This window comes from Cyclopterus lumpus, chromosome 2 (assembly GCF_009769545.1).
Source record: "Cyclopterus lumpus isolate fCycLum1 chromosome 2, fCycLum1.pri, whole genome shotgun sequence".
NCBI lineage: Eukaryota > Metazoa > Chordata > Actinopteri > Perciformes > Cyclopteridae > Cyclopterus > Cyclopterus lumpus.
The window spans coordinates 3472596-3487655 of record NC_046967.1 but is presented as its reverse complement, the minus strand read 5'-3'; the positions used below and the strand labels follow the sequence as shown (position 1 = coordinate 3487655).

The 15060-nt window shown below is 44.9% G+C and overlaps 1 protein-coding gene across 1 annotated transcript in view; it reads right to left on the bottom strand.

Annotated features, from left to right (window-relative positions):
- Positions 1-11263: 11263 nt before the first annotated feature.
- prkx (protein kinase X-linked) overlaps positions 11264-15060 on the bottom strand; it is a 31671-nt gene continuing 27874 nt past the window's right edge. The window contains exon 8 of the mRNA XM_034548049.1: positions 11264-14863. Within this exon, the coding sequence (XP_034403940.1) occupies positions 14738-14863 (126 nt within the window). The 3' untranslated portion in view covers positions 11264-14737. The remainder of the gene's footprint in view (positions 14864-15060) is intronic.

The window sequence follows — 15060 nt, the reverse complement described above, 5'->3', positions numbered from 1 at the left end:
TAAGGTCCCATGGCCCTGCCTGACCTGAGAAGGAACAGCCTTCTTCTCCCATAGGTTAATACAGAGAGGCAGATATGGGAATCCAGTCTAGAACTCCAGTGAACTGAAACCTGCACTGGCCAGGCAAACATGTTCAGCTCAGGCCAAGTGTGAAACTGTCACTGACAAGTCATGTGATGAGAGCAGCCTGTCTGTGTTGTCATTAAATGACTGTTCTATTCATGCTGGGCCTTAGATTAGGAAATGCAACAGTCTCTTGTATGATGCGATTCAATGTCTGTAACACTTATTCATTCATTCTTTCAAGCTGTACTTCTCAATATTGGCTCACACCTCTGCAGTTCCACTGAGCTATCGAGATGTTAAGCCTCTTTTAGCACATTGTTTTGGTTTAGTTGGTCTCAATGCCATAAAACAGCCATCTGTTTTCAGTGAAAAAAGCTCAGATAAACCCCAGACAGATAATTTGTTCCCAGAAGTTGGTGGAGATCAAAGCTAGAAGGAGATATTGGACTCCAAATCAAGGATGATGATGCAGTTTCTGCTGGACACTGTTTGCCTCTTTTATAAGGTGTCTACGTTGGGTTGGCAGCATGTTCTGCTGCCCCAAAGTGGCCCCAGAAATGCGGTTTTAAGGCTTTGTCTCTATAATCCAATTTGCTTCATTTACGTTCGATCAAACTTTCTGCTAACTTTTCCAGAGCATATCTATGATTGAGGGATTGCCTCCATTCGGCTCTCAACATGGCGACGGCGGAGCCAGCGGCTAGCAGCTAACAGTTTACCTGAGGAGGGACTAGACGGTGGACGTTATACTACATGACACTAACGATAAACTAAATAGGCTGTGTTGAGTTGTAGTGGATTTTATATATACTTGCACATGTAGATAAGAAAGGTTATGTTTTAAATTAATACATAAAGAAAGTTACGATAATTAATTTGGGATATTATGGAGGAATGTATTATAAAACATAAGAGACGATCACTGTTTTATTATTCTGTTTGTTGATGACAAATGTAATGATTAACTGTATGATGCATGAGAATGAATGATGTTTTATTGTTTAGACAAATAGTTGAAATGGATGCCGATTGAAACCTGAGATGTTGCTTTTATTCTGAAGGCAGGATAATAGGTTTTATTCTGACGGGGAACTTCCGGTCCCTGACCGGATGTGTGCGCTTTGACCCCGCCATCTTATCGATTAGCTTAGCGAACAGAACGGCGGCATTCTTTAAACTAGCCAATAGAACTAACCCTCAAGTGTGAATTCATTTGCATGACCAGACTAATAGCCGAGCATTTGTTCTGGGAACATGGTTCTACTGGACTGGAGGTCTCGAGACAGCCCCGGGCTGGCGCTCTTTGAGAGCAGCAGTCCGTCTGTGGAGAGTCCTTCCTTTCTGGCCCCACGTCCGTGAGCGCTATATAAATATTATCTTTGCCATTAAATATTGTTAAACTTTAATTCATTGAATCCTGGATTTCCTGCGGCCACGGGACCCGAGTTCTGAACATATCTTACAGCTGTCTGTCATTCAAACAATGTGTTTGTGTCCAGCATCCGCTCATTACGTTGCTTTTATTTGGCATTTATCCAAATCCACGTTCCAGAGGTTACAAGAAAAGCTTGTGTTGAACTTTCCAGGACTGCATGTTGTATGAAAAGCCGCACACTAAAGACACATCTTTTCCAACTATACCTTGAATAAAAAAATAATTTAGCACTTTAGTAGCACTTAAATGTCACTTACTCATAGCACTTTGTAGTTTGGCTTTCTTGATTCCTGTTGTTCTGAGTTTGTACTCATAGTTGAATGCACTTATTGGAAGTAGCTTTGGATAAAAGCATCAGCTAAATGAAATGTGATGTAATGAAATGAACATGTGAGACATAGTTTGTATTGATGGACTTTAGTCGCCTCGCCTTGTGTTGAGGTCATTGTGCTCACGTACATTTCAGAAGAATTTAACAGGAATATAAACAAAACCATATTTAACAGGGATTTTGACGAAACCATATCGTAAAAATGTTGTTTTGCAAGATAGATGCTGAACTCGGCCTCCTACTGCAGCAGCCCTTGCTGGGACAGTCGGGCCAAAGGAACCCTACGGGAAGATGAATCAACACTTCCCCCCCAGGATCATGTCTGCACACATGAGACATGAGGCAGGTTGGGAGCAGAAGTCAACATGATCCCAGGCTCTCCTCCTCCTAGTTGAAACATAAAAGATTACAGGAGGACACACCCTTTATAATTGGGAACCAAAACTGATACAGATAGTGATCATGAGAAAAAGATGTGCTGCCCGGGAGGAGGTAGATGGGACAGCAGGCCTCCGAGTGTTGGAGTTACTCGGATGCATCTCTGAAACAGAAACACGTGGACAGTGCAGCAGAGAAGGCTGCATGAGCATATGGAGAGGGGATCACAGGGACCCACGGCAGGCAGGCACATGGACACCGAGAGGGACAGGAAGTGCAGAAATATGCTCAGCAACACCTGCTTCAGGAGGGAAGTTCCACACATACAGATATGTCACAATGAAGATCTCGGTCTTCATTAGGAGGGGCACCATATTGGGTTCTTGAGCGACACATATGCACATGTTGTTGTTTCACCTCACTGCAGAGAACACCGAGTCTCTCCGTCATCTCACGCTCACTGTCATCCGGATGGCCCACAGGCACAGGCAGACATGAAATACAATGCCGGTGGGCTCAATGGGAAGACGTAGTTTACATGTAAACATGCCATGTTTGTTTGTATGTGACATCTGCCCATAAACGTGAAACAGTCCTCCTACTTTAGCAGGACGATGTTGTCCCTGAGACAAACAGGGAACATCTGACCTATTTTACAAGTTGCAAACAATGTCATCTCTGAAGTGTCAGTTCTCAGATAAGATATGAGGAGACATACTGTTAATGTTTATAGATATATGGCAAACAATATTTTACTAAAGATTTACAAAGTATTATTGCCAAGTAATAGTTGTTCTAATGTAATCGCAATGTAATTTCTCAGCTACAATACAATATATAATCTTTCAACTCATTATTTTATTAAACAAATAATATAAACAATATAATATAATCCGAGCATTATAGTAAATAGTATTAGTTAGCCTTTCCTTGTTGATTACCAGTAAAATATAGTAAACTAAAGTTAGTTTAGTTAAACTAAAAATAAATTAACAGGCAGTCTTACTGTTTTTATTTAGTGTTTCCAGAAAAAAAAAGCGCAGCCAAATGTTTTCAATCGGCAGCTTGTGTACTGATGCATCATCAGACACACACACACAGACACACACACACACACACACACACACACACAGACAGCAGTAATAAAAGGGTGATGAGAGACAGAGGACGTTGTGATCATGAACAGGATCACTGTGCATCTTCACAGCGGTCTGCAGAGCCTGAGGTAACCAGATTTCCATGATAACGCGTTAGCAGTGTGTCTGGACACTCTCAGTGAGTAATTTATGATTCATAAAGGGGTAGATGAGGAATTGGCTGGGGCATGAATTTCTTTCCTGGGCTTTTCTTTGGGAGAATATCTAAAGACAGTAAGGTAGTATTCTTTGAGCCTGGCGAGCTGAATTCTTCTAATGCGCTGCAAACTATCGCACGGCCACAGATATGCCGTTTTGTAAAGAAGATACATTATCCGTCAGGAATCAGGATGATTCATTGTGTTGTGGGGGGCCAACTGAGCTCGGCAGCGGTGTTCCTGGCCAGCAGGATGATACATCTCTGAATGTCTTTCTCTCTTGTCTTACAGCCATCAGCCTGTGTTTAATGTTTCCTTCCTCCGGGGCCAAGACGATGTCTCCAATAGCGGCGAATCCCACATTGTGCTCGACAGCAAAGCGCCCGCCGAGCGCCAGGGCAACGCCGCAACACTTCCTCCGTGTCAAGGGGTCACGAGGCTAAGTGGGCTTAATGTGCAAACAAGCATGGCCGGACAGCTAAGTAGCATCTGGGGGGAAGAGGGGAAAGCTAATATGAAAATCCATCAATGAAATGATTTCTAGGGATAACAGTGCTGGGAAAGAAATGGCAGGCGTGCATTCAAAACACATGGGAGGTGTTTGAGGGAAGCTGGGGTGATTGAGCTCCGACTGGTGCTTTAAAAATGGGCTTTCTGCAGAGGGTTGATGCAAGAGAGAAAGTTAGGAAGACAGAGACTGCAAGACTAGACTCTCTGTGTGTGTGTGTGTGTGTGTTTGCGTCACTGTCTCCAGAGGACTTTAAGGACGGAGCAGAGAAAGGTTCAATCACATCCAGCTGTTGAGCTGCTGTGCTGATGGACGGGAAGCACCAGGCATGTGTGTCCGTTTACTGGGAGAGGAGTTCCCGTGTGATGTGCACACGGGCTGGCTCTCCCAGCTTTTTTAGAATTTGGCAAAATCCAACCTATCATTAGAAATACTGGATGGAAATGGAAAAATCCCAAATCCAAGTCTTTGAAAAGGGTTTCTGGGCAAAAAAAGCCAAACGGTTGGTCCGTTCAGATGTTGTGCCAAATGCATCGAGTCATGCTGACCATGATCCGATAAACTAGTGGTTCTAGTAATAAGCAAGCCATATGTTTTGACATAAAAGAGTTGGTTCACCCAAATAAAAAGTCCTTCTCATTGTTCTGCTGGAGTTTTTCTTCCAGCTTCCTCTTAGCTGCCTGGTCCCCCGTGTCCCCGTCTCTGAGGGCCCTTTGATTCTCATTCTAAAGGTCTCTGGTGACCTGGGCTTTGTTTCAGCTTCTATCCGGCTTTTCTAATTAGTGTTTGGATGGAAAAGTATATGAGTTAACTTATAAGAGTAGCGTAGGTGCCCTCGATGGACTGGCGGCCTGTCCAGGGTGTCCCCTGCCTTCGCCCTATGTTAGCTGGGATAGGCTCCAGCGCCCCCGCGACCCTAATGAGGATAAGCGGTATTGAAAATGGATGGATGGATGGAGTAGCGTAGGTCCTTTTAGTAATAGTTATGCTGTTTAATTGGTCTCAAAACTTGCATAAAAAACAGGCGCGTGCACATGATCTATAACAATATCTGCGACTGGAAGACCATCATCACGTGGCGGATGTCTCCGCTCCTTTGAGTGGTCACTCCACAGTCTCCGGCCTGATCGATGTCTGTGTTGTGATACACACACCACTGTTCAAAGGGTTTCCAGTTCGTGGTGTGACTGTGGCTCAGTGGTGAGCAGGGTTGTCCTTCAGAGGATCGGCGGTTCGATCCCCGGCTGCGCTAGCCCATGTCGATATATGTCCTTGCGCACTTAACCCCACAATGCTCCCGTAGATGTGCCTACGGTGTGTGAATGTGTGTGAATGTTAGTTACTGCTGATGTACAGGTGGCACCTTAGCCCCTCCCATCAGTGTGTGAATGGGTGAATAATGTCATGTAGTGTTAAAGCCTAGTCAGAAGACTACAAAGTTGCATTAAAACAAAATACATGAAGTTTGTCAGCTTCTACACATTCTAAAACCTTTTGTTTTAGAATGAGGTTTGCCCTCCTCCTCCCGCTCCCTCTTGCTCAGAGTGTCTCATGTATAGCTATTCCTCTGCCTCCCTTAATGTTAACGGTACATGCAACAAGTGTAGTTCATTTGCTGGTTGGAGGCAGTTCTCAGTAGGTTAGATGCACGGCTCCGCACCATCGAAGCTCAGACATTAGCTACGTTAGTTAGCCTGCCCCCACCCATAAGCTCCGGATCTTAAAAGTAAATCAATGCTTCATGTGTTAAAGCTGCATTCTCGCTACTGACCACCAAGGGGCGACTCCTCTGGTTGTATAGAAGTCTATGCTTCATGTGTTAAAGTTGCATTCTCTCTCCTGACCACCAGGGGGCGACTCCTCTGGTTGTATAGAAGTCTATGCTTCATGTGTTAAAGCTGCATTCTCTCTCCTGACCACCAGGGGGCGCCTCCTCTGGTTGTATAGAAGTCTATGCTTCATGTGTTAAAGTTGCATTCTCTCTCCTGACCACAAGGGGGCGACTCCTCTGGTTGTATAGAAGTCTATATAAATGACTCTACTTCTCTTGATTTATTCCCTCAGTAAACATTGTAAACATGAGTTCATGGTCTCAATCTCTAGTTTCAAGTCTTCTTCAATACAGCATGATTTTCATTCAGTAAATTATTATATAAAAAATGATGGTCGTTTAGAGTCAACCAGACCATAAAGCAGCTTTTGTGATTAACTGGTCACACCTTTTGATCTAAACAACAAGTTGAAACAAGTTGAGTGGTTTCCACTGACTAATTATCTTTTGCCTTTTATCAAGTTCTTTGATCCAATGGAGGATGTGATTTAGGGCTCATAGAAAAAAAAAAACACTTTTCCACAAACACTGTTTCAGATAATAATGTTTTCCGCCAGAGAGATTTCCCCTGCATGAACGACCAGCAGTGACCGCAGGGCCTCAGTGACCGTGTCCAGCAGGTACAATAAACTACTCTCAAATCAAAGTGAACCACCCTCAGTACGATTTATAAAACAATTCACATTTCCTGATTAATGTTTTAAGCAGGAAATGGTTCATGCATACATAAGGACATGAGTAATCAATTCATTAGACGTATTTCAAAATTCTGAAAAATATCCAAAACTTGGGTAAAATCATGAATTGTTGCATAATGTATGCTGGTGAATATGTGGGATGCATTTGACAGCTCTGGAAAGAGGACCTTTAGTTTCAAATATTTTGTCAAACAAATTATTCATATTCTTAAATTGGACTGAATATACTGTATACAAATCTTTATTCTGGGTTCAGATTCATGCTGAATTTGTTCTCTTGGACTTAACAATCTCACAGAGGAAAGTGTGCCTGCAGTCCTCAGCAGGACCGATACAAAGGTGAGCACGAGTCCAGGCGGGTGGGCGGCACCCAGCGGGGGTGTGGTGGTGCACCCTCAACGCTGTCTCCATGACCTCTGAGGGCTCACTTGTCATTAAGGCGATATATCACAAGGCAAGTAAACAAGCACACCCTGTTGTTTGACCGGGTGGGGCTTCACAGTGCCGTGACACTAAGGAGACCTTACAAGATTTACATTGACTGAAATGTCCCATCGGATTCTCCTCTGAGGAGCCAACAGAGCCAATCAACAGAGAGCTGCAGGGAGGAGGTATTGTAGAACAGGAAGTTAAAACCTTGTTAACACAGATCTTATTTCAGACATCTAACTAAAACCCATCGACCCGAAGACAAGGAATTTCTGTGTTTTTGGACATATCGGGTGTATGAGTGAGGACATAAAGAGCCTAACTGTGTTATGGTCTACAGAAAAATAAAAGCAATTTGTATCCAATGAGCACCATTTAACACAGACTTGAACGTTTGGTGAAACCAGCAAAGCAGCTTTTCTCAACCGTTGCTGGTCCATGACCCTGTGCTGACCTCTTGCAGGACCCTGGTGGGCAGAGCCGGCCCTGGTCCACTCAACGCCCGAGTCAAGATTTCAGCTGTTCTCCTTCCATCGCAGCCACGTCCACCACGTCACACAGGAACCGCTGAGCTTTGTCTTTGAGATGAAGTTGTCATCCATCCATCCATTATCAGCCGCTTATCCGGGGTCGGGTCGCGGTGGCAGCAGGTTCAGCAGGCCGACCCAGGCCTCCCTCTCACCCGCAACACTTTCCAGCTCATTCTGGGGGATCCCGAGGCGTTCCAAGGCCAGCAGGGAGATATAATCCCTCCAGCGTGTCCTCGGTCTTCCCCGGGGCCTCCTACCAGTTGGACGTGCCCGGAAAACCTCCAATGGGAGGCGTCCAGGAGGCATCCTGACTAGATGCCCGAACCACCTCAGCTGACTCCTTTGGACATGAAGGAGCAGCGACTCGACTCCAAGCTCCCCCCTGATGTCCGAGCTCCTTACCCTATCTCTAAGGCTGAGCCCGGCCACCCTACGGAGGAAGCTCATTTCGGCCGCTTGTATCCGAGATCTCGTTCTTTCGGTCACGACCCAGAGTTTGTGACCATAGGTGAGGGTTGGAACGTAGACCGACCAGTAAATGGAGAGCTTTGCCTTCCGGCTCAGCTCCCTCTTCACCAAGACGGACCGGTACAGCGCCTGTTTTACTGCTGCAGCCGCACCGATCCGCCTATCGATCTCCCGCTCCACCTTACCCTCACTCGTGAACAAGACCCCGAGATACTTGAACTCCTTCGCTTGGGGTAGGCAGTTTGCCCCCACCTGGAGGGAGCAATCCGCCGGTTTCCGGCAGAGCACCATGGCCTCAGATTTGGAGGTGCTAACTCTCATCCCTGCCGCTTCGCACTCGGCTGCAAAACGCCCCAGTGAATGCTGGAGGTCACGGTCCGAGGAGGCAAACAGGACCACATCATCCGCAAACAGCAGAGAGGCGATCCCGAGACTCCCGAACCGGATCCTCTCCGCCCCCTGGCTGTGCCTAGATATCCTGTCCATGAAGGTCACGAACAGGACTGGTGATAAAGGGCATGAAATTGTCATGTTGTAGGTTATTCCCCGACTACCCCAACTGTCCCTTCACGGTATCCACGCAGTACATAAACTCTTCACTCAGCAGCTCCTGGACTATAGTATATTATAAAGTATGAGGGCTCAAATATAAATATATCATATTCAGAAATCTCTCTGTCAACGTCTCAAATCTCCGACGAGCTCTTATGGGATCAGTGGCTGACGGAATAATTGGAAAGGTTTTCGGTTTCTATGGGGGGCTCAAAGTGTTCATTATCCATTCATTTGAAGCTTATTTCCACTTTATTTGTATTTCACAGCAGAACAAGATTCAATGAACTCGTTTGTCGGGGGCTGTTGCGTCATAATCATTTTTGTGATGTGACCCGTCATGTCTGCTTGTAGCCTCCCACGAGTCTGCATTAACCTTTTTAAGTCTGGACTTGAGAAGTAATCCAGGAGCATGAAACAACATCATTACTATTTTCAGAAGTGTGGTATTTAAAAGGGAAGTTGAGTTCCTCTCTGAAGCGTGTCCCAAAGGAGCAGTCGCCTGTGGTCCTCCTCTTCTCTCTGGCCTCTGGCCTCATTGCCAAAGCACTAATTAAGTGTGCCCCGTTCCTCGCAGGGTTCAGCTCATTTTGTCTGACGGGGACCTCATCGGGTACGGAGACGGCTGTTGGAGAAAATCCAAATGGACTTTAAGCTACAGTGGGAAACGATCTTCAAAGGATTTCATATAACTTTGAAACTTTTAACTTAAGAGTTTTCTTTACATCCTGACAGCAATCAATGAATATGTGTGGCTGTCGCAGGACTGTACTAAGACTTGTAGTGATTGGACGATCTACCCGCCCGTCTACCTACCTGCTCGTATTCCACCCACCAGTCTTCCACTAGCTGCTAGCGTTACAGTAGCCATGTCGTTGTTTACGTTAATATGATTTATATTTTTTGGGTGGGGGGGGGGGGGTAGCTTTTCATTTGGTATCTGTGTATAGGACACCCAAATGAAGTTGCAAATTCAAGAGTCGATCTCACCTCATCATTTTCATATTGGCAGAAATATTTATCTGCTTGAATTTCACCTAATTAATGCCATCATAGAGCAGAAACATGACGTTCACTGCAATGGTATTTCTTCTGGAAGAATGTAGCAGACGAGTCGAGTTTAAATTACATTTATTATGCAGTAAATTCCTGAAAAATACGGTAATAAAGTAATAAAATGATAATACAGTGTGTGAATGTTGCAGATTTTGAACATTTTGACTTTTTTTGATCTCTTGATTGCGAGCATTTCCTGTCGCTGAGGCCTTCTGGGAGGTATCAGGCTGCACTCCCACCACCTTCAGTAACACTAATCCAACTCATAGGCCCTTCATAAGGCATTCATTAGCCCACTATTAGAGCACGGTCCCAACTGTCATCACATATAGCGAGACAAGCGGGGACTCCAGACCAAACATGACTCACTGTGAACACAATAACCCTCCACCAAACACCGTGCTCAGCACTTTAACGCCGGTCCCACCTTTGGATTTACAGAGATGGGCCGAGGAATTAAAGCTCGCCATGTAAATGCCAGGATTTAATTGTGATTAGAGTTTAAGAGATACAGATGAAAACAGCTGGAATACAGTCACCCCACTGCTGGAAAACACTTAGGTAATAGCTGGGAAATGCCACGTCAGCGGTTTCCTCATGGAGGGGGTTAACCACCAACACCTTGCTGCTGTCAAAGAGTTTAATCATCACCAAGCATTCTTAATTTAAACCATCCCAGCATCGAGATTAGAACGTTAGGAGAAATCAGGTAAAAGGCGATGTCACACTTTGGCTGCTCCACATGGTGAAGAGGGGAACTGCAGCCCTCTGGAGGAAAGTTGTACCGCCTCAGACATTCAGTCGGGAGTATATGAACGATTACTAATAGTGCCTCAGACTTTCCCATTTTCTACCTCATGCAGATACATTCTGTGTGAAAGTCCTCAACTCCTTCGTCAGACTAGGAGATAAAATAATGACCTTTTGTAGCTGTCAGTGAATCTAAACTCCTCCATGCAAGCTTTAAGAAATCCATTGCAATATTACGCCTTTCTTTCCCAAAACTGAAAGACTAATAAAATAAAATAAAATAAAATTCTTTAAAGCTATACTATTCAGCATTTTCCACTTCTTTTGCTGTGTTCAGATGTTTCTGGGTGTCGGCGAAGAGACGGTGGGCCCCAAGTGGGTGTTTAACCTCCAGCCATAAACTGGGCTCCGATACCAGAGACCAGGCCCCCTTCAGCGCCTGTGGGACAAAGCGGCTCTATTTGACGGGCTGTTACATCGCTGCTCCTCTTCATGTGCTCCTCTTCCTCTCTGCTGATCCCAGAGTGTCTCCACAGCTTCGGCTGCTCTCATTCTAACCGGGCAGCGCTGAGTGGATGTGTGGGAGTGTTTATTAAGCGCTGTGAGATCATCAGAAATAATATTTGATCCCTCTGATTCACTGCTCTGTACGCCGCTCCCTCTCTTGAGTCACTCTACAGCTCTCTCTCTCATTGTATTTCACACCAGTGGTTGTGTAGCATGTCATCTGAACCAATAGGACGACTGTGTGCCGTCTCCCTCTGCGTACATTGATACCAAAACCTGAACCGGCCTTTAAGCAACACTGAAATGAAAAGTCCACATTTCCATCTTGTGAATATGAAAGCTACACAGGCTGTCAGCTGACCTTCAGACGGAGGCTGGACAGCAGGATGTGGAGAGTGAGTGGCAGGAAGGACCAGGCGGGACACGAGAGGAAGAGAAAAGTTTCTTTCTTATCACTTTCAAACATTTCCAAAGACCCTTAAGTCTCGATACAAACATGTGCCATTGCTTAAAGTTCCATAATGAAAGGTACAAAAGGAGATAGCGTATATTGATAGGCATTGTTATGTATAGGGTGGAACACGTATGACTAAAGGTTGAGAGATATAAAGATATTGCTAGGTAAGACATAAGTGGCTGGGTTTGGAGGTTAAAGACACATGCATTATACAAGCAGGCTCTCTATGAGCCGTCCTCTACTCAGCAGACAACACTATACATACGATGTGGTGCGTGTGATGTAACCATAGGATGACACAGGCGGGGACACTCGGATGTGCCTACCCAGCATGCCTTGCAGGAACACCCGCCCCCATGCCCGGTCCAAAGATACCACAGGGCCGAGCTCCAAAGCAGCTTAACAACAACGATGGGCTTTTCTATGTTTGTGTCATTTCATTATTACATTTATCTCTGAGGATTTTTGAGGTGACAAATCAACTGTGTAGATTTTCAATATTGGCAGTTTTCAGACAATTTAAATGGCAAATCGTAAACTCAAAGCATTGGGAGCCATAAATTGTGTCTACATGGTTATTTTCCGCCACCATCAGAAGTGAACGTAATGATGGAGAAAAAAAAAAACGAGGAATTGTAAAACAATCGCGGTTGTTTGGACCGCAAAGCATGCTGGGTAGGTCATTTTAGTGATCTATACATTACAGGCATTGTGATGATTATTTTCTGTACATTATAAAAGCTCCATAGAAGTCCTGTGCGTGCCCACACTGCACATGTTCACATAGAAGGACGTACGGAGGCCTTTCATACTGTTGAACCCAAGTGACTGATGGACTGTATGAAAACTATATGAAGCTGCCAGATTTGGATATGTTGTGCAGGTATGGAGTAGAGGACCAGGTTGATATTATTGGTTAATATGAGCTTATCACAGATATATCAGTATAAGCGTATGCTTCCAAGACGTAAGAAGAAATGGAAGTCGAGAACTTGCAGATGCCCACATCCTACTGTTGTATTTAACATTGATATAGTTCAGTAGATGGCTTCGGGCTGTATTCACGATGTAGCTCATGTCACCACTCGCTGACACCACAACTCACCCGTCGCCAAGCCAACTTTATTTCTGAGGTTCGAGTGCAGCCAGCGGATATCCGGGCAAAGGCGTCCTTGTCCGTGTGTCGGCTACCGTATTTTACAAGCTAACGTTTTCTTTCTTTTTTTTGCATTCATATGCTGATATCTGTTAGTAGAGATAAATGGTGCCGGAAGTCGCCGTAGATAATTGCATAGCGAAACAAGGCTGAGAGATGGAGACGCTGACTGTGTCACTATTACTTTGTTGCAATCAACATCGATTTGATAAGCAAAGAAACCGGTCTATTGCCACAAATGTGAAACAATGACATTGCTCTCAGAAAGCTCTCCTTTGGTTCTGTAAGAATGCACAACAGTGTATCTGCAATGTGAAGGGGATATGGAGGGTGGAGGGGGGGGGGGGGGCAGCACGTGAACATTGTGTGACTACGGAGACGCATGGTGCAATAAGGGATGTCAGGCTGCTAAATATAGTACAGTCTCACAAATATCCTTGTGAGACAACACACTAAAACACTTTCCCGTGTGTACAGTCAGGCATCAACTCCTGAAGGTTGTCAGCCAGCTAGCAATCACCAAATGTCCTCAAACGGTTCACTGGAAATAAGAGTGGGGCTTTGTTCAGACATTAACACGCAGCAGCTCTTTCTCACATAGCTCCACACGACTTAACGGGTCTCCCCGTTACGACGTTTAACCATGAACAGCTCCAGATCCACTAAACTGTCCACGGATCGTTGGCGTACCCTGGTCTGGTCTGCGCAAAAGGGCGGGGCTTAGCGACAGGTTAATTAGAAACATGGGACCACCCCCCTTGCACTGGTTTTAAAGTTCTACCAATCAAAACTATCTGGCCATACCTCTAGTTTACCCTTAAAATGTACAATAGCATTTCAGTACATAACGGTAACGATGACCCCCCCAGCATCTTCTCACACTATTTACTTGTGTTTAACACATGTTACGACAGGGACAGTGTATTGCTCCTCTGAGCGCTGCTAAAACATGGGGGACCACCCAGCAGCCGTGTGAAGGGATCAACTCGTCACAACAGACACTTGAGTCAGTCCTCAAGCATCAGCTCGGGCCTCTAGCGACCGCAGTACCTATGGGAGCCAAGGAGGAAGTGGGATGACGTGGAATAAAGATGCACGTGAGAGAGGGGGTCAGGTGGATGGGTGGGTCAAACAAACACACCTAGGTACCCAGGACCTGCAGCATCACGGCTCCTTGAGCCCTTTTGACACAGTCCGGACTTTTGGTGTGAACACCAATCGGCATCCTTTCAGTTGGATAGCAGCAGCTCCGTCATGAAGCGGGAGGCACAGCAATCACATCGTCTCTTGCATTTTAATGGCATTGAACTAATTCAGATGAGGTTCGTTTAAAAAAAAAAAGGCCAATCGTGTCCGGAAATACCAACCGAAGCCTTCTGCACAATAAAGTGGAACGCTGAAGAATACTGTAATGTAGCTCTAAAGAGAGGCAAGTAGCTCACACCCCCAGCACCCACGGCTGGGCTTTAAAAAGCACGCCAGCAATGACAATGATGATGAGGAGTGAAGTGAGTGAGCATCTTGGGAAAGTCTGTAGTACATCTGTGACGGTACGGTAATGACAAAGTCCTTTGGCTGCGAGTAAAGCTGCTGGAGAAAAGCAACGGGAAATGAGAGCGCCGGGAGAGGACCGGTTTACAGTAGGAGACCTTCATCGCCTCACATGTACAGAGATGATAATCAGGGGTGGCGGAGGAAAAGCTCTATGTCTATGGAACCATCAAACTGTGATGTAAGGCACCTTTTTACAAGTGCTGCGCCTGTTCAGACTCATGACTACATCCAGAATAATCAGACTAAACCTGCATTAGTGACTACTGGCCAGCTGACAGTTACAGCACCAGTCTGGAGTCACATTAGATATGACCGCGTGAACATTTTTGAAAACATATAAAACATAATAATATTTTTTTAAAAAGGACCTGATTATTCTCGTTGTTTAAAACCTAGAAAGTAACAGTCTTTTGGTTTCAAAGGAAACACATTATTTGTTTTGCATATGAGCAGGCTCAGTGAAAAAACAGTGATAAAAAAAATGAAAACAGCAAAGGTTTGACTTTAGTCAGATAAATAAAAATATAAAAAGCAAATCATCTCTGTGGTATGATACATGTCACAGCATCAATCATTTGGAGTTTGTCTTTTGGGAAACCCTATTTACGGATAAAATGAGGCTCCCGGCTTTGATAAATAGGGATTTTCTCCATGATAGTAGCTGGAACAGTTACTATATATTATGTTGTGTGTCAATTCTCAGGATATTCCGCCAATAAATAAACCGGGCTCAGTGATCAGAAGTTCTTGAAGATCTCTAAGTCCTTCTGAGGCACAGGAGGGTCTTTCTTCCAGTCGTCCTCTGGGTACACATCAAAGTTAGAGGTGTCCCCCTCATGGGACACTTTAGGAACTATGGGAGGCTGTGGAGACAACGGGACATTCAGTTGAATGGTAGCCGGATGGCGAGCACAATGTTGATCAATGTGCATGTTCCTTATAAGAAGATCACTAAATCAAATCAAATTATACTCTATTCATACACACGTAATGTCATTCAGAGCAATTCAACAGTACAGATCTGTAAATAAAGAAATAAACCAAACGTTGTAGGTTACAC